This window comes from Eutrigla gurnardus (assembly GCF_963514095.1).
Source record: "Eutrigla gurnardus genome assembly, chromosome: 14".
Lineage (NCBI taxonomy): Eukaryota > Metazoa > Chordata > Actinopteri > Perciformes > Triglidae > Eutrigla > Eutrigla gurnardus.
In genome coordinates, this window is record NC_139937.1 from 967,795 (window position 1) to 992,074 (window position 24,280).

The 24,280-nt window shown below is 41.1% G+C and overlaps 1 protein-coding gene across 2 annotated transcripts in view; it reads left to right on the forward strand.

Moving 5' to 3' along the window:
• The window catches only part of gprc6a (G protein-coupled receptor, class C, group 6, member A), an 87,656-nt gene that overhangs the window by 56,968 nt on the left and 6,408 nt on the right, over nucleotides 1–24,280 (forward strand). For both annotated transcript variants that reach the window (XM_084027209.1, XM_084027210.1), the window contains exons 4-5: nucleotides 12,374–12,589; nucleotides 12,874–12,997. In XM_084027209.1, the coding sequence (XP_083883335.1) occupies nucleotides 12,374–12,589; nucleotides 12,874–12,997 (340 nt within the window). The remainder of the gene's footprint in view (nucleotides 1–12,373; nucleotides 12,590–12,873; nucleotides 12,998–24,280) is intronic.

Below are 24,280 nucleotides of genomic sequence, written 5' to 3' on the forward strand. Positions count from 1 at the left end.
TTGTGTTTCATCAATGGTGTGGTGTCCATTTCGACCGAAGTTTCTTGTGGCGATGAACAACGTAAAAACGTGAATGTATTGTTACACACACTCTCGATATAGAAAAAAATATTTATTCGATCCTTTCCAGGAACAAAAAAGTAATCAAATGCGCTTGTAAATTAGGTAAAAAATGCCATCTTAACGAAGAAAATATCAAACAAATAATTTATATCAACAGTAGGGGCCTAGTGGTCAAAACAAAGTATGTTACCAGGCTACGCTCATCCATCGGCCAACGCAAACATTCGTCAGCCCCCATGACGATGACAAACGTCAAATAACACACTAGAACAAATAAAATAATAATACAAAATCATTTTGTCATACAAAAACTTTCCATACTCCAAAGCCACAAATAAATTATATTAAAAGTAAAAAACAGCAAGGTGGCTGTAACAAGTGGTTTTAAGTCATTCATGAATGCGCATGCATTTCATCACAAGCCCATTAGGCCTAGTCAATGTCAAGGCATGCACAATCCTGCAAGCAATTTGGGATATTGGCACATCGTCAAACAATTAAAAATTGTCATAAATGACGGTGACGATTGTGAACGGTGGCAAAACTGTGGCAGCGATACAACGTATCCTCGTGCTGAACCAAAGGCGTCGCCGTCCTCGGAGCCGTTGGAATACATAATTTCATAAGGATCAACTTCAATCCCATGGATATATTGACCGACGCGGCTATATTGCATAAGTTTCGACTACAACGGCAACAAATACGCATGTAATTAAGGCTGCAATTGGCTCAATCTCCTCCGCTGTTTCTATATTTATTATATCTTTTTTTAAATCAGTATAGGCTATGGTAGTATGTTCGACCACGGTTAAATAAATGTTTAGGCCTAGAACGATTTCTAGCAATGTTTTTTTCTCAAACACTGCAATAGCCTACATTTTATAATATAGTGCTGTCATGCACCTGCGCATGAAATGGAAAATCGAACTCTGAGCAATCGATTTCAGCACTTTCTTTCTGGACAGCGGCGTGTACGTACGACGTAAGCAGTGTTTCTTAAGAAGACTCCTAAGAGACCGTTCGGGAACCACGACTACAGAGGTAAACAACTTTGGTAAGTCATAACGTAGGAGTCTTCGTAACGCGCTAAGAGTGGACGTTATCGGGAAACCGGGCCCAGAAACACACACAGAAGGAGAGTGACTTAATTATCTGCTTGTCATTACTCCACAATATCTTTACATAGAAAATAGCTGTTTGCAGGGGTACTGAGTACAGTGCTTTAAAAGCTATGTAAACCAATTTGTTACATATTTTAACCCAAAAATACAAATTTATAATCATCTCTGGAAAAATCTGATCACTATTCTGTGGTTCAAATCAGATCATTCAAGCAGTTATGAGATCTTGTAGAACATATTGTGACGAAGCAGGGTTCAGTTCAACAATGTTTTCAAGGTTTAATCTAAAACAAGAGAGTATTTACAGATTTAGTTCTTTTATATAATAAGAATAAGAATAATACATGTGGAGAGACATAGAAAAATGTTAATGAAATGGCAAGCAAATCTTCTCTGTATCGTTTCCAGTTTAATACGTAAAGTAACATGGAACTTTTAAAGAGACCACCAGAAAACCGATGAACTCTGTTGTGCAGCCGAGGAGTGTATACATGGCCAGAATCAACGTTGGAAGAATTACTCAGATCTGTGAGAGGGCCAAAGTCCTCAGACTTTTAACACAGACAACACCACAAAACAAATTCACAGCTATTTTAATGAACACAGTGCTGTGTATGTGGATCACTAAACCTCTACACTGTTGCTAGCATAGCAACCTGTCAATCACAAGGTTTAAAATAGTCTAAAATGTCTAGACTGTAGGACTGGCCTAACACTCATAACCAGTCTGAAACATCTTTGTGAAACTGGCCCCCAGACTCAACGAAGTACAGTGTTGAGTGTGAAGCTGTGTTTTTTACTCTACATGCGTAGGATGTCCTTGTATGTGAGGCCCAAGTTACAATAAAGTTTTATTAGCTCCAATGTATCCATGGTAGCATGAAGGATCAAGGATTGCCTAGAGAGAGAGAGAGAAACAGATGAGGAAAATTATTGTATGGGTTGTAGGGGAATTTCAAGAGAAATGGACATAAGTCATGAGAACACATCAGACTGGACACAGCTCATAATAAAAATGCACATGACAATGACAGTGATCCACTTGGCATGCGTGTTCTTACCTTATGAATCTGTCTGGCGACTCTCTGGTGGGAGCTTACGTGAGCTAGGTTTCATATACCTTCAGGAGATAAAAACAAAACAACAACAAAAGTTTTAGTGGGGACATGACAACTTACAGTTGAAGTAGTGATGCACCAATATATCGCCAGACAGTAATGGCTGATATGGGCCTTGAGTGTACTAGACATTCAAAACATTAATATAGCTGCAAAAAAGATTTTCTATCTTTCTGTTTCACCACTATGTATTTACGTAGTGGATAAATTGGGTCCTGTTTGTTGTGACAGATGATCCAGCCATATATGCTGTGACTTTTAGGACATTATGTAGGAAAAAATATAGATTTAAAATGTCAGATTTAAGGTAAAGAAAAGACAGGACTAGAATGAGGTGTGTGGAAAAAGAGTTGTAAAAGCACAATATCAATAAACACTCTATGTCACTCAAGTCTAAGTTATAAACCATACAAATTGATTGTTTTATTGATACAGTATAGGCTATATAGCGTGCAGGATTTATCTGTAGGCCTACATGATGTTTAAAACGGTGCATTTTAAACCGTTAAAATAATCATCTATAGCCTAATGGTAGTAAGTGGATGCTGTACCGACTTAAATGATCCATATGATATGACCCATGCATGACAATACACCAACACAGGTTACATGCGTGCATAAATGTAATATCTTACACATGACACCTTGTGTCCCGGTGTGGGTTGAATAGGCAGAGTAATTGGAAAATTGTCTTCACCCTGTTTAGGCTTCATAACTGGACGAGCGGTCGCACCGTTAAGTCTACAGACAAAGTTAGGCTAACATGATAGCGCGGGAGGCTAACTTCAGCTGCTTCGCTGCCAATGTTAATGAAAGGTGCGTTTGACGTGACAACCACAATAAATGTAACGTTACGAAAGCAGTCAATGTACAATGCTAAACACAATATAGCATTAACTTTAAGGCTACTCGTAAATATTAATACATCGACTTACCTGTGAGGTGCGGTGTGGTCGCAATGTTGAAAAGAAGTAGCTGACGTCATATCCGTAGGCGTGGGTTGCCAAATTTACAGTTTTTTTCAGTCGCTAACAAGCGTTTGTCCAACCAGTTGTCACATTTTCAAAACTCTAAACCCAATTGGCACAGCATCGTTTTTTTGTGGCCATACCATTCACACATTTCATGTCGTTTTCACACAATATGCAGTCAGTGAACACACTTCCACAATGCTTACATTTTCTTAACAGACAAGCTATACCTCCCAACAAAATTATGGATTGTTTTTGTATTATTTACGAATGTTAACACACAACATCCCACAATAGCAAAAGCAATAATCCAAACCTTAGATACAGTATCAAAACATCATTGCTTCTGCAATAATATCAGTTCAAAAACAATATATCTCAGCTGATACAGTTTTTTACAATTGTTTACACACTCAAATAAAAATTTCCACACAATTTGCGAAATTCTACTCCAAGAAGCAAAACACCTCCACAGATTTGCACAACATTACACACAATGTCTGCTTCACCCTTTTTGCAAAACATTACACACAGGGATTTGTAAAACGCTACACACATTTTCACACCTTAGACACAGATAAGGATTGTGAGGTTACTTCCTTGTCATTACAAAGCCCCGGATTGCCAATGACCACACTAATGAACAAATTGGATAATCACATCCACCAAGTGTGGAAGCACACATGTGCTTATTCGAAAATGCAGCACTCAGGTGTGCTATAAAAGGCAGCAGGTGAGTTCACCTGTCTTCAACAAAAATGGAAGGAGCTAGAAGAAGAAGAAGAGTGAGAATGAGAGGGGGAGCTCAAAGAGGAGATGAATGTGGTAGAGGAAGAGGTAGATAAAATAATTACTTGAAATATTCAGTCTGCAGCATCAGTGTTGTGCAGTGCTTGGTAAGTTTATAGTAGGCCTATTTGTGTACATTCTCCCTATATCTCAAACGAATCATGAAGAATGAAAATCTAGCAGATGCTATTTCCTAAAATTAGTTTTTTTACAAATGTGTTTTTTATTTATCACAGCAGTGTGAAACTGGCTGCAATAGTGTCTGATCATTGAGGACTGTGTTGGTTAAATGAAAACTAATAGCATTTTTACAAAAATGTGTATATGTTTTGACTGAAGTGTGTCATTTAGCAAACAATCTATTAATTATGCAAATTGAGTTTGTTGTTTGGATAATTGTTATTATATTTTGAAAAAAAGAACCCGGTTTTCAAAATTGCATGTAAACAATTGAAAAAAACTGTAATAAACAAACAATTGAATAATTGACACATGCACAGCTGATTTGTTGGGTAAATTGGGCAAACTACAGCTGATTCCAGTCTGGCTTAGACTTATTTTTTTCTGTTACATTGACACTTATACAGTAAAAGGAGGACTTTGAGGAGTGATGTTTTAGGAAACAGAAACATCTGGGCTTTTTGCTGTTGTTTTTTGTTCAGAATGCTCTTGTGTGTTTCATGGATATTTTGTTCACTGTAAGCAATACTGTAAAACTTTTTCTGTTCTATCATACTGTAAGCAGTATATCTACTGTACCTCCTGTAGTAAACAGTAAAAAAAATGATTTGCTTTTTACTGGAATGCTTTTGAATGTGAACAATACATGTGGACATGCAGTTCCCAACCAAGAAATGTAGTGTAAAAACGGTGGATTGCATGTTTTGCATGCAAATATACGGAAGCGTATTGTATTCACTTGAGTAATTTTTTTTTGGGGTTTGTTTTTTGGTGTAATTATTCCTGTTTTTCTGAGTAATTTATTTCTGTGGTCTGTTTTTCTGAGTAATTTTTTTTTGGTCTGTTTTTCTGAGTAATTTTTTTTGTTTGGTTGTTTTTCTGACTAATTATTTTTCCTGATTTTCTGAGTAATTCTTTTCCTGTTTTTCGGAGTAATTTATTTTCTGTTTTTCGTGGTAATTTTTTTTCTGTTTTTCGGAGTAATTTTTTTTCTGAATTATCGCGATACTTCGAACTCCCGCGAGAACCTCCAACCTGCAAGTGACTCCCATGGACCTGTAGTGACTCCTGCATACACATGCCCCATCTTCAGCTATTCAGCCGCAAAGTCCTCAGGTGCCTGCGTAAAGTGGATACACTTATGGTAATACCATCTATATGACTCAAAGACAGGACTATCTCCCAGTGTCTTAATCCCAGATCAAAGTAGAACTTGATCAAACTAAACAAGTCGGTCATGTTGGCCTCCATTATCGAGCTTTCACAAAGGAATGAATGCGTCTATTGTTTCAAATGCTGTCTAAACTCAGAAAAAAAATTATTCAGAAAATCAGAAAAAAATTACTCTGAAAAACAGAAAAAAAAAAATTACTCCGAAAAACAGACCAAAAAAAAAATTACTCAGAAAAACAGACAAAAAAAAATTTACTCCGAAAAACAGACCAAAAAAATTACTCCGAAAAACAGACCAAAAAATTAATTACTCCGAAAAACAGACCAAAAAATTAATTACTCCGAAAAACAGACCAAAAAATTAATTACTCAGAAAAAGAGACCAAAGAAATAAATTACTCCGAAAAACAGACCAAAGAAATAAATTACTCAGAAAAACAGAAATAATTACTCCAAAAAACAAACCAAAAAAAAATTACTCAAGTGAATGCAATACGCTTCCGTACAAATACCTGTAAAACTGAAACATAAAAGTCTATGCAGTTTTTGTAATGTCAACAATAGCCAGTATTTTGAAACCTGGTGTACTTGATTGACTGCATGTACCTTGTGAAGTAAAAACAAGTGTTATTCTTTGACAGAATAATTTCATTTTGAGTCAGATTTCCAGTGTTTTGGTAAAGTTAGTGTGTGCAGAGAAAGATGTGTTCTATTTTGAAATGAAGAGTTAGTATAACAAAATGTCTTCTTTTTTTTTGGACATTTTCTTTTTATTGTTTTTCTTTAGCATTACATAAACATTTATACAAGGGGGAAACAAATGAAAAAAAATAAAAAATAAATAAAAAAATAAAATAAAATAAATAAATGTATTTAAAAAAAAGAAAAAGAGGAGAAAAAAAAAAAGAAAAAAAAAATTTAAGTAAATAAATAAAAAGTGAAAAAGAACATGTTGGATCACCAAGCTTCTACAGTTTGATAATTTTCCAATGTCAATGTGATGGTCCTTGTCCTGTCGTTTTTATGTATTCAGTCCATTTCTCCCACTTCCGGCAGTATTGATCCTCTTGAGTCCTTATTTTATAAGTCAGTTGTTCCATAGTATGTATTTCGTCCATAACCTTCAACCAATCTTCCTGTGACGGTGGGTCTGTCTTGTACCATTTTCTTGTGATTGCCTTTTTACAGGCTACTAACATAATTTTAATATGTATCTATCATCTTTCAACACAACATTTTCCGTAATTACACCAAGATATAATAATGTACAAGACTTGGATACTTCATAACCCAAAATTCTGCCTATAACCAAATGAACATCTTCCCAGAATTTTGTAATTTTAGGACAGAGCCAGAACACATGTGAATGGTTCACATTTACATCTCCACAGCTTCTCTAACATGGTTGTGGTAATTTAGTATGTTTATTCCTAATTTTGGGTGTTATAAAAAATCGAATTAAATTTTTCCAGCCGTGTAATCTCCAAACACGTGATGATGTTGTTGACTGCTGTGTTTTCCAAATGTGAGACCATTCATCATCAGATATGTTCACACCCAGCTCGCTCTGCCACTTCAGTTTAACATATGTCGTCGTATTCCCTCTTGCCTCCATTATATGCCCATAAATTGTAGAGATTATTCTGAATTTCTTTCCGTTGTAGGCTTCAATTATGGTTTTGATTATTGAATTTTTGTCCAGATTTACACTGTTTCTTATTTCTTTATTGAAAAAGTTCCTTATCTGCAAATATCTGAAGTGGTCTTGGTTACTTAATCATATTTTTGTTTAATCTCCTGGAAGTTCATGAAATTCCCATTTTTGGTTGCTGTACATATCGCGGTTAATCCATTAAGAATCCATTGTTTGAATCTTTGGTCAAGAGAACCAGGGACAAAACCCTTGTCATAAGCTATCCACCGAAGCAGTCCGAGCTCTTTCTCTAGTTTATATTTTCGTACCAAATTAAACCATAATTTTAGCGTGAACTGAGTGACTGTATTCACCTGTTTAATTACACTCATTGCTTCTTCTCTGTCTCCAATAAGACTTTGAATTTCTCTTCCTTGTACCAATTTTTCTAAATTCTTCCATTTGGCTACATAGTCTTTGTCACACCAACACATTACATGTCTAATTTGTGCAGCATGAAAATATCCCTTGAGGTTTGGGAGCGCCAAACCCCCCTTATCCTTTCCAATCTGTAGTGTTTCAAATTTGATTCTCGGTCTGTGACCATTCCATATAAACCTTGAAATAATTTTGTCCCACAGTCTGAATTGTTTTTCGGGTATCTCAATGGGTAGTGACTGAAAGAGGTAAAGAAGTCGGGGTAGAACACTCATTTTTATGGTCTCTATTCGTGAACCAATGTCTAATGGAAGGATAGCCCACCTGTCCAAATCGCTCTTAATTTCCGTATCCAGTTTGGCATAATTAACTTCATATAGATCATCAATGTTTTGTGTTAGAGTGACCCCAAGATATTTCATTTTTGTTGCTCTCCAGTTCAGATTATGTTTTTGTTGTATAATTTTGGATGGGGAGTAGTTGAAAGTTAGAATCTGTGTTTTGGTCAAGTTAAGCTTGTATCCAGAACAAAAGCCAAACATCTCTAGTTGGTTGATTAGTATGGGGATGCATGTGTCTGGTTGCTCTAAAAAACAGACCACATCATCAGCAAACAGTCCAATGGTATGTTCCTCTCCCCCGACCTCTACTCCTTTAATATCTTTATTTTGCCTGATTGCTTGTGCCAGGGGCTCTATGAAAATTGCGAACAAGGTTGGAGAGAGACAGCAGCCCTGTCTAGTAGATCGTCCTAAAGTTATGCTCTCAGTCAGACTGCCGTTTATTCTTATCCTTGCGGTCGGGTTTTGGTAAAGTGTTTTAATACATCTGACTGCTTTGTCATTAAGTCCGAATTCCTCAAGTACCTGATATAAAAAAGTCAAATTTACGCTATCGAAAGCCTTTTCTGCGTCAAGGCTTATTAAGGCTGCGCATTTTCCCTTTTTTAGAATATGGTTGATAATATGTAAAGTTCTCCGTATGTTATCTTGGGCTTGACGTCCCTTAATAAAGCCCGTCTGGTCTTCATCAATAATGTCACTGATAAAGTATTCATACCTTTTTGAAATGATTGAGGTGTACAATTTATAATCATATATGGGTCTATAGTCTGAACAAGTCTCGCTGTTGTTTTTCTTGGGAATCACTGATATTACAGCTTCTTTCCAGGAGGGGGGTATTTCACCATATTCAAGTGTATAGTTGAATGATTTTTCAAGTAGAGGTACAAGCTGTACATTAAATTTTTTATACCATTCGGATGGTAGACCGTCACTGCCGGGAAATTTGTTTGTTTTTAGTTTGTTTATTGCTTTCTCTATCTCTGCTTTTGTGATAGGTGAAGTCAGATGGTCATTTTGATTTTTTCCAATTGATGGTAAGTCCAGTTTCTCAAGAAAGGCTTTCATTTGGTCGAGGTCGGCAGAGGGAGGCTGGCTATATAAGTCTCTATAATAGTAAACTGAGTTGCGATGTCTTTGGGGTCACGAATTATTTGATTCGTACTTGTATCCCTTATCTTGTGAATTGTCCGATCTGCTTGCTGTTTTTTTAATCGTTTTGCCAGTAATTTGGTTGCCCTTGGTCCCACTTCGTAATAGGATTGTTTTAGAAATCTTGTCTTCTTTTCAATTTCTGTGGTTAGTATTTTATCTATATTTTTCCTAATTTCCTTAATTTTTGGAAGCAATGAGGGGTCTTGAATAGTTTTATGTTGCTGTTCAATTATAAACAAACAGCTTCTCCTTTTCCTTTTTATAGACCTCCTCTCTGTTTTTTTTAATTGCTGCCGTCTTAGCAACCAGTTTTCCCCTTATAACTGCTTTAAGAGCGTCCCATAAAATAACAGGGGTAACCTCTCCATTATCATTTTCATTTTGATAGGTTATGATGTCTTTCTTTAGTTCCTCCACACTTGACTTGCTATTTAGTATTCCCACGTTTAGCCTCCATAACGTATTTTTCTCCTGCACTTTCAAGTTGACTTCAAGATGAACCGCACAGTGATCAGATACATCTGCTTGTTGGATTTCACACTTCTTTACCCTATATAAATCAATCTTATTCATAAAGAAGTAATCGATTCTAGCGTAGCTGTTGTTAGGGGGTGAATAGTGTGTGTAGTCTCTCTTGGAAGGATGTAACTCCCTCCATGTATCAACTATCCCGAAATCTGTAAGTGTTGTCTTGACCATTCTCGTAACATGGTTGGTACGTTTATTCTTGTTTGTCGTGTCTAGGTTACTATTCATCACAATATTAAAGTCACCACCACATATTAATACTCCCTCCATTTCTAAAATCATGGTATCAAATAAGATTTTAAAGAATTGTTTTGCACTATTAGGTGGAGCATATATGTTTACCAGTGTCACCATTTCGTTTTCCAGTTTTCCCTTCACAATAATAAATCTCCCTTCTTTATCACTAATTTTTTTGATACATTCAAATTTCACTGTGTTAGGGATAAGTATGGTCACACCTCTTCTACATCCATGGCGGAATGAACTATGAAATGAGTTGGTATAACCAAACCTTTTAAGCTTTTCACTTTCCAAACTAGACAGGTGCGTTTCTTGTAGAAAAATAATCTGTGATTTATCCTTCTTTAATTTTGTCATCACCTTCTGACGTTTCACCGGATTATTTAAACCATTAATATTCAACGACAGTATTTTAGTATTATACTCTATCATTTTTAATGAATTTGTGCGGCAATCCAACTCTAAACATAGAAGACATAACCAAAGAATAACAGTTGAACACTAAACAAAGTGGCTTCCAAGAAAGAGATGTACTTATCCATCCCTTGTGGTCCCTGTTGGTGGGAGGAGGGTTTAGTGCCTCACTGAGGTAGGGTCCCTCTCTAGTTGTGAGAAAAAACCCACAAATACTAGAATTGTCCAACATTTTAGTGCTTGCTACAAAACACTCCCTCTTATCGGTTTTACTGATCTATAAACTTAAGTCGTGAGTCATTATATTATATGGCCCAGATGTGTGTGTACTAACACTCTATTTTACAAAAATAAATATCCTTTTGAAGTAGAAAATAGTACTGGTGTTTGGGTTCACCCGGCGACGTAGCCTATCTCTTTTCATCCATTGTGGCTCCCTTGGTCTGTGTCTCGTCTAAACTCCGTCAACCTCTCCCTTGCACGCTGGGCTGCGTTGTTGGAAATGCTGGTGGTGCGTTTCCATGGCATCGCTGCGTTCAGACGCTTCTCCGCGGCCGCTGCGACGCTCGCTTTGGTCGTCACCTTCACCCTGATTCCGCGTCGGTTCAGGTCCCGTGCTGCCTCCTCCGCTGTGCTGTATATCACCAGACCGGAGTCCCAGTACACCCGCATCTTCGTGTAGGGCGTCTGGTACCGGATCCCCTTCTCCCTCAGAGCTGCTTTGATGGGTCCGTATGTCTTGCGCCTCTCCATGACGTCTGTCGCGTAGTCGTTATCAAAGTAAAGTCTTTTGCCGTTAACCTCAATCTTCTGTTGCCACGCTTTCCTTAGGACCAACTCTTTAACGTGAAACTCCAAAAAGTTAACAATTATTGATCACGGGGAAGCGACAGCAGCTGGCTTTGGGATCGATGCTCTGTGTGCCCGCTGGACACGGAGCTCGAGTCCCTCCGGCAGGGCCAGGTGGCGTTTGAACAACTCGTTAACAAACTCAATGACAGATCTTCCTTCTTTTTCTTCTGGCACCCCGTAAATTCTGATGTTATTTCTTCTTGAACGGCTCTCCAGTTCGACAACTTTGTTCCGCATCTGCATGTTTTCTTTCACCACGCCAGTAGTGTTTCTTTCATCTCCAAGCAGGCCGACTCCACATCAGCTATTCGGGTTTGTGCCTCAGCTATGTTAGCATTTTGGCTCTGGAGCTCCTGCAAAACTTCACCTTTAAACTCCGCGAGGTCGTCTTTCAAAACTTTCTTGACATCGTTTTTAAATTCGTCCAGGTCTCGTCTCATTCCTTGTTTAAAGTCTTTTAACTCTGTATGAAGCATTGCTAGAGCTTGAAGCAGAGCGTTCTGGTCAGTGCTAGCTTCACCTAGCATTATTTCTCCGTTGTCGTCGTCGTTTTCCTCGTGCTCAGTAGACTCGGTCACTTCTGGGTTTTGTTGTGAATCACTCTCATTCTTGTTCATCATCTGGCTCCTTAGCTTTCTCCCTCCTTTCATACTTAAATTGAAGCGATATCAGCGCTATTTGTATTGATAGGAGGTACTTTGTCCAAACCGACTTGCAGGAGCTCGCTGTTATGCGACCATCTTGTTGTAGCCGCACTGGAAGCAGACAACAAAATGTCTTTTTGAGAAGAAAATGATCTATTCAGCCAATTGTGTTTTGTAGGTGTGAGTCTGTGTTAAGAGTTTAGAAAAAGTATCTGAAGTATGGGTAAGCGCTTGTTAGCGATTGAAAAAAACTGTAATAATCCGTGCCCTCAGTTTAGCAATCCGTGCGCACGGTTTAGTAAACCGTGCCCTCAGTTTAGCAATCCGTGCGCACGGTTTAGCAATCCGTTCCCTCAGTTTAGGAAACCGTGCCCTCAGTTTAGCAATCCTTGCGCACGGTTTAGCAATCCGTGCCCTCAGTTTATTAATCCGTTCCCTCAGTTTAGTAATCCGTGCACGGTTTAGCAATCCGTTCCCTCAGTTTAGTACATGGCTTTTTTTTGCTTGACTGACACCAGGGGGGCTCCATAAGAATTGAATCATTGACCTCTGAATCGTAATTGAATCGTGAGGTGCCAAGAGATTCCCACTCCTAAAAGTCTAACTAATAGTATTTAATACTAAACAAAACAGCATTTCCACAAATAGTGTGATTTCATTGACTTATCCTACTAGAACGTGACTTGATAATAAAATGTCTTTCCACCCTGTAGGTGCTGAAAGTTCTGTGGACGCAGGTGTTTAAAGTTAGAGAACAGAGCTACAAGTTTGACAGCAGAGGAGACATCAACCTGGGCTATGATGTGACGATGTGGAGGTCAGATGGAGGAAATATCCATGTTCATGATGTTGTTGCTGAGTATCACCCACACAACAACAATTTCACCCACACCAACCGCTGCACCACCCAAACGTTCCAGGACCTGAAGGTAGACCCTCATTCAGCTGTCATTTTGTATATACATACACAGAGACCCACACACACCTACTGCAGAGTGTGTGTTCACTCAAAACACTCACAACATTAAAGCTTACTTAAGCAATAGTAAAAAAAAAAAAAAAAAAAAAAAAAACTCCTTTAGTTTAAATATACAGTATATCCAGTAATAAGTTGTACAGATTAATACAGAAGTTGTATTATTCAAGTACAAGAATAATAAATAAGCCAAAAACAATTAAGTGCAATTAAAATATCTCTCTGTGCTCTCCGCAGCACATCATCTCAAAATGCTCCAATAGCTGTGTCCCGGGAGAGTTCAAGAAAACTGCTGAGGGGCAACACACCTGTTGTTATGAGTGTATCAACTGTACAGAGAACCAGTACTCCAATAACACAGGCAAGACACACACACACACACATTTACACACACACACACGCGCGCTTACACACACATACACACACGTTTACACACATACATATACACACACACACACATACACATTCATACACACACACATACATACACACACACACACACACACACACACACACACACACACACACACACACGATGACTAACAGCTCTGGTTAAGCGTCTAAGTCGGATTCATTTGCTGACATCAGGCAGAAACCTCCAGTTGTGAACAGTGAAGCCAACGCTAAAGGTCCATAGACATTTCTACCTAGTCCAAATGTGTACCATGATTCACACGTATTTCACTATCCACAAACACCTGTTCTTTAACTTGCAAATATGAATAACTTATACTCCGATACTACGATTCACCATGGCAACCAGGAGAGAGTTATTAGATATTACTAAGTGTTTATGGAGAAAACAAGCTCATCCTTAGAAAGCGGAGCAACGTAACTGCAGCAAAGTAGAGATAGTTGGTGTGGCAGACATTTACGGCCTGACTTAATGCGTATTACTGAATGAAACAGTCGATTGATCTAAAGGTGATAATTTTTTATTTTCGGGTGTGTAGTGTGACACTGTGGTGTAACGGTTAACAACACTGCCTACAGTGCAGGCGAAAGGGGTTCAACTCCCTTTGTACAAGGCTGGAAGTAGCAAAATGTTCAAACAGTCATTTTAAAATGTGTGTAATCCCACAGGGACAACAAGAACGTGGCTGTAGCTGGAAATGAAGCATAATAATATTGCGCAAATAAGTAGACTAAGGCATGTGGTTTTAATCATCCATCCATCCATTGTCTACCGCTTATCCTGTATTCAGGGTCACGGGGGGGCTGGAGCCGATCCCAGCTGTCATTGGGCGAAGGCAGGGTACACCCTGGACAGGACGCCAGTCTATCACAGGGCCGACATGTAGAGACAAACAACCATTCACGCTCACATTCACACCTACGGGCAATTTTAGAGTCACCAATCAACCTATCCCCATCCTGCATGTCTTTTGGACTGTGGGAGGAAGCCGGAGAACCCGGAGAGAACGGTTTTAATCATATTTTACAAATTAAACACAGACACAGACACACACACACATCAAATATCAGTGGCTATTTCAACACAGAAATTCACTTTAAAGATTTCCGAAAACTCCCATTCGCAAAAAATCTCAAAAGCTCAGCAAAGAATCTGAAATGTTGAAAATGTAAGTCGGACAATATTGTTTGCTTGTGAGGGAAAATGGTAATTTCTACTAAGTAATCAAAATCCTCTCCAGACGTAAAGCTGCTAGAATCACGTTTGCTTCCGTATTGGTTGACGGAGAAACAACATCCCATTTTCTTCAGCTGGTTCAGATTCAGGACAAGTGCGGAGACATGTAGGGAGAAACTATATGTAGAGAGCATTTGTTGAAGAAAAGTGAGCAGGTTAGGTTCACAGAGTCAGTTACTGTGGTAACTGACCTAAAGATTTAGTTCACTCTCTTTCTGAATGGAAAACTCTGAGTATCCCTCTTCTCAGGTTAGCAAAACCTGCTTTCTGGAATACACCCCGGTTGCTGCCTGATTGTTATCGTATTTGACCGGTGTTGGGACCTATGGGTTTGTGTCTGTGAAACAATTCATGGATGCAGATTGAATTGTTGCACTTCAGATTGGAGCGTCGTCTGTGTGGAAACACAGCCACGCACCTCCACAGGGGGTCTTTCCCCTTTCCCCATCTGCCTGCAGGCCTGTGTCAACTGCAGTGGAAGCTGGCTTTCTACCAAGCAGACCAAGTTGGGATCTTTCTCTTTCCACAAGGACCTCAACCTGAAAAGAGGTCCCATCCTCTCTTCCTCCTGCGACCTCGACCTGAACAGAGGTCTGCTCTTTCTCCTGGGATTTGGACCACAGGTCTCAAGCCCCAAGCAGCGCCCTCAACAAGCCAACAAGCTGGCTGTTGGAGCCTGCTTCTGCAACGAAGACAAGAATTACTAGTCGAGACGCATCTCACTAGAAATTCCTCCATCCACAACTTCAAGGACAGCAACTTTCCTCACAGCAACCTGAAGACAGCAACCTTTCTTTGGAGGAACAACCAACAATGAAGGACTGCTAACAATCTGGACATAGCTTAGGACAGAAACTGAATGTGATGACATTAATGTTTCCAAGTGATTTTCTATTTGATGTATTATTTAGTTAAGTGTGTAACTTTAGTTCAGTTGTTAGTGATCCAGAACGTACAGTTTGCATGCTCACTAATCCAACTTTCCTAACGGCTCTACATATATTATACTTATGCCTGGAGAACCGGTTTCTATGTGTCTCCCGCCTCCCACAAAGAACACCCGCACTCCACATGGCGGACTGGTCGACACCCATAGCGGCCATCTTGTAACACACACACACACACACACACACACACACACACACACACACACACACACACACACCCTTGTATAGTATTAAGGTGGATATGCCACTTGTTAGTAATTAGTGTATGTTTATTTGTTTATTGTTAATAAACCCCTTTAAAGCATACTGTTTTGTTATTAATGTTGTATAATGGTGAGTGATATCAACCTCTTGTCTGCAAAGAATTCACAAATCCTTCAACTGTTTGCACTCATATGCTTATAGTTATTTATTATTGGCATTTAAGAACAAACCCCTTTATATGAGACTAAATACAGGTTCGGTTATCTTTTCCTTGATCTCAGGGTAGTGCCCCGTACATTAATAATCATATTAATTGATTAATATATTAATTCATATATTAATATAATAAGCCCTGCGATAGACTGGCGACCTGTCAAGGGTGTACGCTGCCTTCGCCCAATGATAGCTGGGATCGGCTCCAGCCCCCCTGCGACCCTGAATACAGGATAAGCGGTAGACAATGGATGGAATGGATTAATACAATTATAACTATCAATAATAATATTGATAGTAATAATTATCTGTTAATAACCGAATCTGCTCCTGCTAGTTCCCCAACACCGGGTTCTGACAGTCCCTGCTGAGACCGGGTTCTGACAGTCCCCGCTGAGCCCAACATATTGTTAAGTATTGCCGCTGCTTCAGTTCGGCTGCGATTTCTTCGTCCTGAGCAGACATCAGTGTAGAGAATAGAGGCTCGCTCGCCTTTATTTTGAAATATGCGTTCTTCTCTCACCACACGATCATTTACATTTACATTTACATTTAGGTCATTTAGCAGACGCTTTTGTCTAAAGCGACTTACAATAAGTACATTTGTCAAAAGAAGGAAACAAAGAAACCACAACGTATCATTGCTGATAAAGTAAGAGCTAAAAATAGAACAAGTGTTAGGTCCTCATCTGAGTAAACTAGTACTTCAAGAGCAACAGTGCTACGATCAGAGTGCTATAGGTAAGGTTTTTTTTTTTGGGGGGGGGGGGGGGGGGTGTTAGTGGGTCGTGCTATGTAGAGTCGAGGTGAAGTCTGAACAGGTGAGTCTTGAGCCTTTTTCGGAAAATGGCAAATGACTCTGCTGTCCTGACATTAGTCGGGAGTTCGTTCCACCACTGAGGCGCCAGAACAGAGAAGAGTCTGGACTTTGCTGAGCGACATTTATTTGATTTCAGCGATGGTGGTACCAGCCGGCCAGCTGAAGTAGAGGAGCGAAGTGCTCGCTTCGGGGCATGAGGTTTGACCAGTGTTTGAAGGTAGATGGGTGCTGTTCCATTGATGGCCCTGAAGGCCAGTGTCATCGTCTTGAATTGGATGCGTGCTGCAACAGGGAGCCAGTGGAGGTCACGGAGGAGGGGGTCACATGGGAGAATTTGGGTAGATTGAAGATAAGGCGTGCTGCAGCGTTCTGGATACGCTGCAATGGTTTAATCGCAGAGGCCGGGAGTCCGGCCAGGAGAGAGTTGCAGTAGTCAAGGCGGGAGATGACCAGTGCTTGGACCAAGAGTTGCGTTGCATCCTTTGTGAGGAAGGTCCGAATCCTGCAGATATTGTAGAGGGCAAATCTGCAGGATCGGGCCACAGCAGTGATGTTGGGGGTGCAGGATAGTTGGTCATCGAGGATTACACCCAGGTTCCTCGCAGTTGACGACGGCAATACTGTGATGCCCTCGACAGTGACCGACAGGTCCATGCGAGGGCAGTCTTTCCCTGGGATGAAGAGGAGTTCGGTTTTATTCAGGTTAAGCTTGAGGTGATGTGCAGTTGTCCAGACAGAGATGTCAGCCAGACAGTCCGAGATGCGAGTTGCAATGTGAGTGTCAGAGGACGGGGGAAAAGAGAGGAACAGCTGGGTGTCATCTGCGTAGCAATGGTAGGAGAATCCATGCGATGTGATAACAGAACCTAGTGATCTGGTGTATAGTGAGAACCGAAGTGGTCCTAATACTGAGCCTTGAGGGACACCCTTGTCCAGAGAACAGGGTTTGGACATAGAGCCATTCCATGTGACCTGAAAGGTGCGATTTGTCAGGTATGATGTAACAGGTGAGAGCAGAGTCAGTTATGCCAAGTTCAGCCAGAGTGGAGAGGAGGATTTGGTGGTTGACTGTGTCGAATGCAGCAGATAGGTCGAGGAGAATGAGAACGGAGGAGTGGGATGAGGCTCTGGCGTCTCGCAGGGACTCGGTCACTGTGAGGAGGGCCGTCTCAGTGGAGTGAGCAGTCCTGAATCCTGATTGATTAGGGTCTAGGAGGTTGTTCTGCGAGAGATAGGATGACAGTTGGTTGTAGGCGGCACGTTCCAAGGTTTTAGAGAGGAATGAAAGAAGAGATACAGGTCTGTAGCTTTGGATGTCAGTAGCGTCTAGGGTGGGTTTTTTAAGGAGAGGCTTCACGGTAGCTGTCTTAAAATCCGCTGGAATGACACCTGATGTGAGGGAGGAGTTTATCAGGGTGGTGAGGAATGGCAAGATGTCGTGTGAGATGTCCTGGAGAAGAGAGGAGGGAATCGGGTCAAGGGAGCAGGTGGTGTTACGGTTAGATGTAACAAGTGCGTGAACGTCTTCAGAGGTGAGGGGGGTAAAGCTGGTAAGACCATCCGAGTTGAGAGTTGGGGGAGATGTCTTCTGGGAGGGAATAGGCGTGAATGAGGAGCTGATGTCATTTACTTTCTTGGTAAAGTAAGTTGCAAAGTCATCGGCAGTAAGGGAGGAAGGGGGGGGAGGGGTAGGAGGGGGGAGGAGGGAGGAGAACACGGAGAAGAGTTTCATGGGGTTGGAGGCAGAAGAGTTGATCTTTGCCAGGTAGAAGGCAGATTTAGCTGCCGAAACAGTTGAGGTGAAGTCAGAGAGGAGTTGGTGGTAGTGAGCAAGGTCCTCGTGCTGGCCCGATTTCTTCCATTTTCTCTCTGACGCTCGCAACAATGATCTGTTGGTTCGCAGAGGTTCAGACAGCCAGGGAGGGGAGGGAGATGATCGCGCAGGTCGTGAGATTGGGGACAGAGAGTGTCCAAAGAAGAGGAGAGTGAGGACATCAGGATGGAGGAGGCTTCCTCAGTAGGCATTAAGGAGAACTGTTCTGAGGATGGTAGCGAGGAGATAACAGTTGAGGAGAGAGCGGAGGGAGTGAGGGATTTCAGGTTGCGGCGGCTGGTGACCATTCGAGGCGTAGAGGGACAAGGCTCCTTTCCCCATGGAGCCCATGTGGTGGGCTCCATGGGGAGGGAGAAAGTCACAAGTGGTGGTCGGACACGGTGAGCGGGGTAACAGAGAGTGCCGAGATGCCACAGGATCTTGTGAAGACAAGGTCAAGTTTGTTCCCGGCCCGGTGAGTTGGTGGAGAGGGGGAGAGTGTAAGGTCAAATGCGGAAAAGAATTCAATGAATTCAGATGAGTGCAGCTTTCCCGAGTGGATGTTGAAGTCACCGAGGACGACGAGTGGTGTGCCATCATCAGGGGAGCAGCTCAGGAGGGCATCCATCTCATCCAAAAAGTCACAGAGAGGACCGGGTGGGCGATAGATCACTACGATGTTGAGTTTGAAAGGAAGGGTGACAGAGACGGCGTGAAATTCAAGTGTAGATCGGGGTAGGTGGTCCAGAGGAAGGACCTGGTAGGACCATTTGGGTGAGATGAGGAGTCCAGTTCCTCCTCCTCGCCCTGTTCGTCTTGGGGAGTGTGAAAATGAGTAGGCAGTTGAAAGGGCAGCTGGAGTGGCAGTGTTTTCTGGGGTGATCCAGGTCTCTGTGAGGGCCAGGAAGTGGAGAGTCTGCAGGGAGGCATAGGCTGAAATGGTGTCCGCCTTCTTGACTGCAGACTGGCAGTTCCACAGCCCCCCTAGTACTTCAAGTTCCTTACCGGTGGAGAATGGTGGGTAGCAGAGATTGGATGGGTTACAGCCTCGAGTGAAGGGTCTTCGGTAAAATCTTCTCCAGTGTGATGTCCTGACAGGGATAAGACACATGGCTGCGAGGGGGGGGGAGATGTTATGCCTACCTCATTGGACTTCCTCGATGGACTCCCACAGGTAGACTCCCTTGTCTTTGTTCAGCTGTCTTCATTCTGATGGCCAGACGCTGCAGCTGACGCTGTATTGTTGGACAAGGCTCCTTTGCACCCGCCTGTTGGTGAACCTGTTTAACTGAATCAAATTCTACACATGGACAAAATGACGTCACAAATCACACACGTGGTTCAAACTCAGAGGACCCAGTTTCACACTTATAAATTGATCCGTAATTGCGTGAATATGAGTTGACTTGTCTTTTTTGTATTGAAACTACCCCCAGGGTGGAAAGGAGCCTTGTCCAACAAATATTACGACGATTGAGTTGATTTCCCCGGGGTGTCGGCTGGTTATGCTCCTGGCGTCGCCCTGTTAGCCTGCAAAATGTCCCATTAATCACCTTTCCCCGCACTCCACCCCTCCGGCTGCCACACATTTGCAAAACATCTTTTATCTCTATTATTACGTGAAATTAAAATTCACATTTACAGCCTACGCCTTCCACATATTTGCAAATCACTCTTTATTTTTGTGGATATAACTTTACAAAACACAAATTCACAAGTACAGTTTATAGCACCTCACATTTGTAAAGTTTATTCTACATATAATGTAAATAATCAAGAAAGAAGTAAAAAATGTTGCGTTGTTCACAAACTCACAGGATATACAAATTAGTAAACCCTGTTTCACGTGTAGAAATGGATCCCTAAATGTGTAAATATGACTACATATTTTCAGTAAGTTATTTACAAGTTAAAGAATACGTGTTTGTGGAAAGTGAAATACGTGTGAATCATGGTACACATTTGTGAATTGTATTCTGTGGTTTTACAACATTGCTGTGCATTTACAGATAATAATGTCCAATAAAAACGTTCATACTCCTCATGCATGATGAGTGTCCAGAGCGAGCTTATCTGCCAGTCTGATGGTTTGTTTAGTGAAGCTGCACCTTGGAGCAGATCCCCAATAGCTGCAGGATCCAGACTCAGGCTCCGTATTGAAAGACACTCTGTAATATGGCACAGAAAACCAGACAGAGGATTTCCTTGCTGCCTCCAAATGACCTAAGTCTCCTTAAAATATAAATTCTCTGCTGAACCTGGTTGCAGAAGTTCACATGGTAGGTCCTTGATAGTGCACTGTCCACATCCGCACCCGTGTTCTGAAGTGATGTTTGTTTTATGGTTTGGTTGTGAATTGTAATCCGAGGAATGTGGGCATCCTTAGTGGCTCCAAAAATTATCTCTTCGGTTTCGAGCGTATGGTGTATGAGAGATTTCAGGTCCCACCACTGGACACCTCAATGACACTTTCCAGGTGTGTTTCAGGCTCCTCCCCCTCCTTCATCAGTGCAACCAGCTGTGAGACTGATTGAGACCCCAAGTTTATGGTCTCAATCGCAGTGTGACACTGTCAAATTAAATGTTAATTTATTATAAAGGAAAGAAATATACCAAATATTGTTTCTTTTTTTAATCATTTTTTTATTAATACAATATATGTGTAGATTCCATAAAAGTACAAGTTTGGAGTTTTAAAACATTAAAAAATATTTCACCTTACAGATACATATACAGAGCAAAACATTCCCACCCTCCCCCAGCCCATGGCGACCCCCTTAACAACCCCTGCCCCTAATCTCTCAGCCTCTCAAGAAAATAAAAAGGAAAATAGAAGAAAATGAAAATGAATGTATACATATATATATACACATACAAATATACATACCCATATATAGTACATACACATACGTATACATAAACACATACAGATAAATACATTAATATAATTCAAACATGGAAAGAAGAAGAAAAAGGAAAAGGAAAATAACAAGAGTAATAATCACATGTTAATGCTGCACTCTTTCTTTGATCAGATTGTAAGCTACATCCCATGCTTTTAGGGTTTTCTTACTAGCTCCATGCACCCTGGCCACAGATATCTCCATCATAACTATGTCTGAGAAATGAGTTGGCCCACTGCTGCCAAGACAGTGTGTGAGGAGGTTGCCAAAGCAAGGCCAACATTTTCTTTGCTGCAGTGAGACCAGCACATTATATACGCCTCTGCTGTAAAGATCATTCTAGACTAGAGTCATCATTAAGTAAAAGTAAGGTCAGTGACAGTGGAATAGTTGCTTCAAGCCTGTCACTTAAAGTGGAACATAGTCTCCAAAAGGCCTATACGTTGGGGCATTCCCAAAACATGTAAAAATGATCCTGGGACATTAAGTGTACAAAGGTCTCAGTTAGGGGATGGGATGATTTTCATGGCATGGCGTTTTCTTGGAGTGAGATACATCCTATGTATAAATTTAAAATGTATTAGTTGGTGATTAGTTTTTTTTTTTGGAAGTATCCTGTAGGTTTTCCCATACTGTGTCCCAGCATATCTCTTCCTCATCTGTAAAGGGAATATCCCTACTCCAAACAGTTTCTACTGCTAATGGGACATATTTATAATGGCACAAATTTATAAACTTAAGAAACCATCCCAAATGTTTGAATTTGTACAGCAAACAATCTATGCAATGGATGTGTTAGAAGAGGTACTCCCCTGGCGTGCAGGTGGCCGAGTGGTTAGAGCGCATGCCATGTATGCACGTACGCATACGCAGCCGACCCCGGTTCGAATCCCGGCCGGAGGTCCTTTGCTGCATGTCACACCCCCCGTTCTCTCCTGTGTTTCCTATCTGTCCACTGCTAATAAAAGGCCTGAAAAATCGTAAAAAAAAAGATGAGGTACTCCCCACGGGACACTATGCCTTCATGGCAGATCTCAATTGCAAGTAAAAGAAAAATGATGTGCCTGGTAAATCATATTCAGTTCTTAAATCATTAAAAGCCCTTAGACCATCGTCGTCATACAAGTCTCTGAGAATATTAACTCCTTAACCCATCCATTGTGGAAAGAAAATGGTGTATTGCCAATAAGAAGAGAAAAATGATTAAATACTCCAGCATGTTTCATTACAGGGTGACAAGTCATCAGCAAAAAAGAAATCAGAGGGCCTAGACATTTATTAACTTTTTTAGATAGTATGTTGGATTACACCAGGTCTTGTAGTCTATGAGGTTGTGAAAGGTTTTCTTCAATTTGTCTCCAAGACACAGAAGCATTGGGATTAAACCATACAGATAAGGGGCGTAGAATGAAGGACCAGAAAAACACCTTGAAGTTAGGTAAAGCTAATCCCCCATGCGTCCTATCTCGTTGAAGAGTTCTTGACTTCAAGCGCGGCCTTTTCCCATTCCATAAATATTTAGATATGAGTGAATGTAATTTTTCCCCAATGCCCCTTTGGAGGTGCAAGGGGAAACAGAGAGGAATAGAAGTTTATGCAAGGAAGTACATCCATTTTTACAATAGATATGCGAGCTTGCAAGGAATTTGGAAGCTTAGACCAACGTTCAAGGTCCTTCTCGACTTGATTTTATATGCCTTGGAAATTTTTTGTGGCTATAGAGGATGGAGAAGGGAATATGTCAACCCCAAGATACCTTAAACTGCCTTACTACTGGGATGTTAGAGGGCAGGGGTGTAGACGTGTTGGGGAACTAGCAGGAGCAGATTTGGTTATCAACAGATAATTATCAATATAATTATCGATATTAATAATTATGTTTAATATATTATTATGATATGATCATAAATGTACGGGGCACCATCCCTGAAAAAACAGGGAAAAGATAACCGAAAACTCAGTCTCAATATAAAGATTTTATACTCACATGCCAATCATCTTGATCATTGGCATAGAAGTAAAAAACAATCAAACAATTAAAAGGCACGAAATCCGAACACTAGCCTTCACAACCTGCTGTTATCCAGTGACATGTGCACAGCAAGCACAAGAAACGGTTAGTTATAATATAATAAGATTTATTAAACCAGTAATAATGATCACAATCAATAACACTGCAATTAACAAAGCCTTATTACCTACCTAAATGCACACAAAGCTAGGCTAAACAAAGAGGGGAGCAGGGAATGCACACGCACAAGATCGGTCCTCGCAAAACACCAAGGGTCAGTAAGCGTGTTACCATCACACGGGAGCTTGTGAATGAACTTGCGTTCGTTCGGCGGGACCCCGGTCCTTTAACTGATAGTAGATCGCTCACTGAGCTTGTGAATGTGTCAGAGGTTGGACCAAACACAGTTACAGAAATAAACCCAGCGGCGTGGGTACACAATCAGCATTCGATTACAACAATACAGAAAGCAACGGACTCGGTGGTCCGTGATCAAAACTTAAAGCACGTTAACAAGAATTACAAGCATATCCTACACTATTGAAGCCTCTGCCCAGACAATAGCCTCTTACTTGTGTCGATGTGCGTGAGTCTGTCCTATGCGGTGGCGGCGCTTCTTGACACGGCGGCGGCGATGGGCTGTGGTTCGCGAGCCCTCGTGCGGCAGTGGAGGCTGCGACAAGTCGGTTGAATCGAAACGAGGGCGGGGCATAGAAGTTATCCTCCTCGTGGATCGACTTAGCTGAAGAAAATAGTTTGTGTTTCTTCCTTCTGCAGGCAAACAATAAAATCGATTTGGTCAGCTGGCTCCAGCTGAGAACGGGTCTTAGAAGTTATCCTTCTCGCTGGTAGCTCGGATGAAGAAACAGTTGTGTTCTTCCTTCTGCAGGCAAACAGGAGCCCGCGCGGGGCGGCGACCTCCTGTTGTAGCGGTGTGCTACCATGAAGAGAGGAGGGTGGAAGAGAGCGTTTAAAGGTGAACGCCGGCTTTTATACCTCACAGCTGTGTCCCTGTGGTTATCACCCAATAGGGCACCAGAGTTGTGTGACGTCACACTTCACACCTTAGTGAGAAGTAAAAC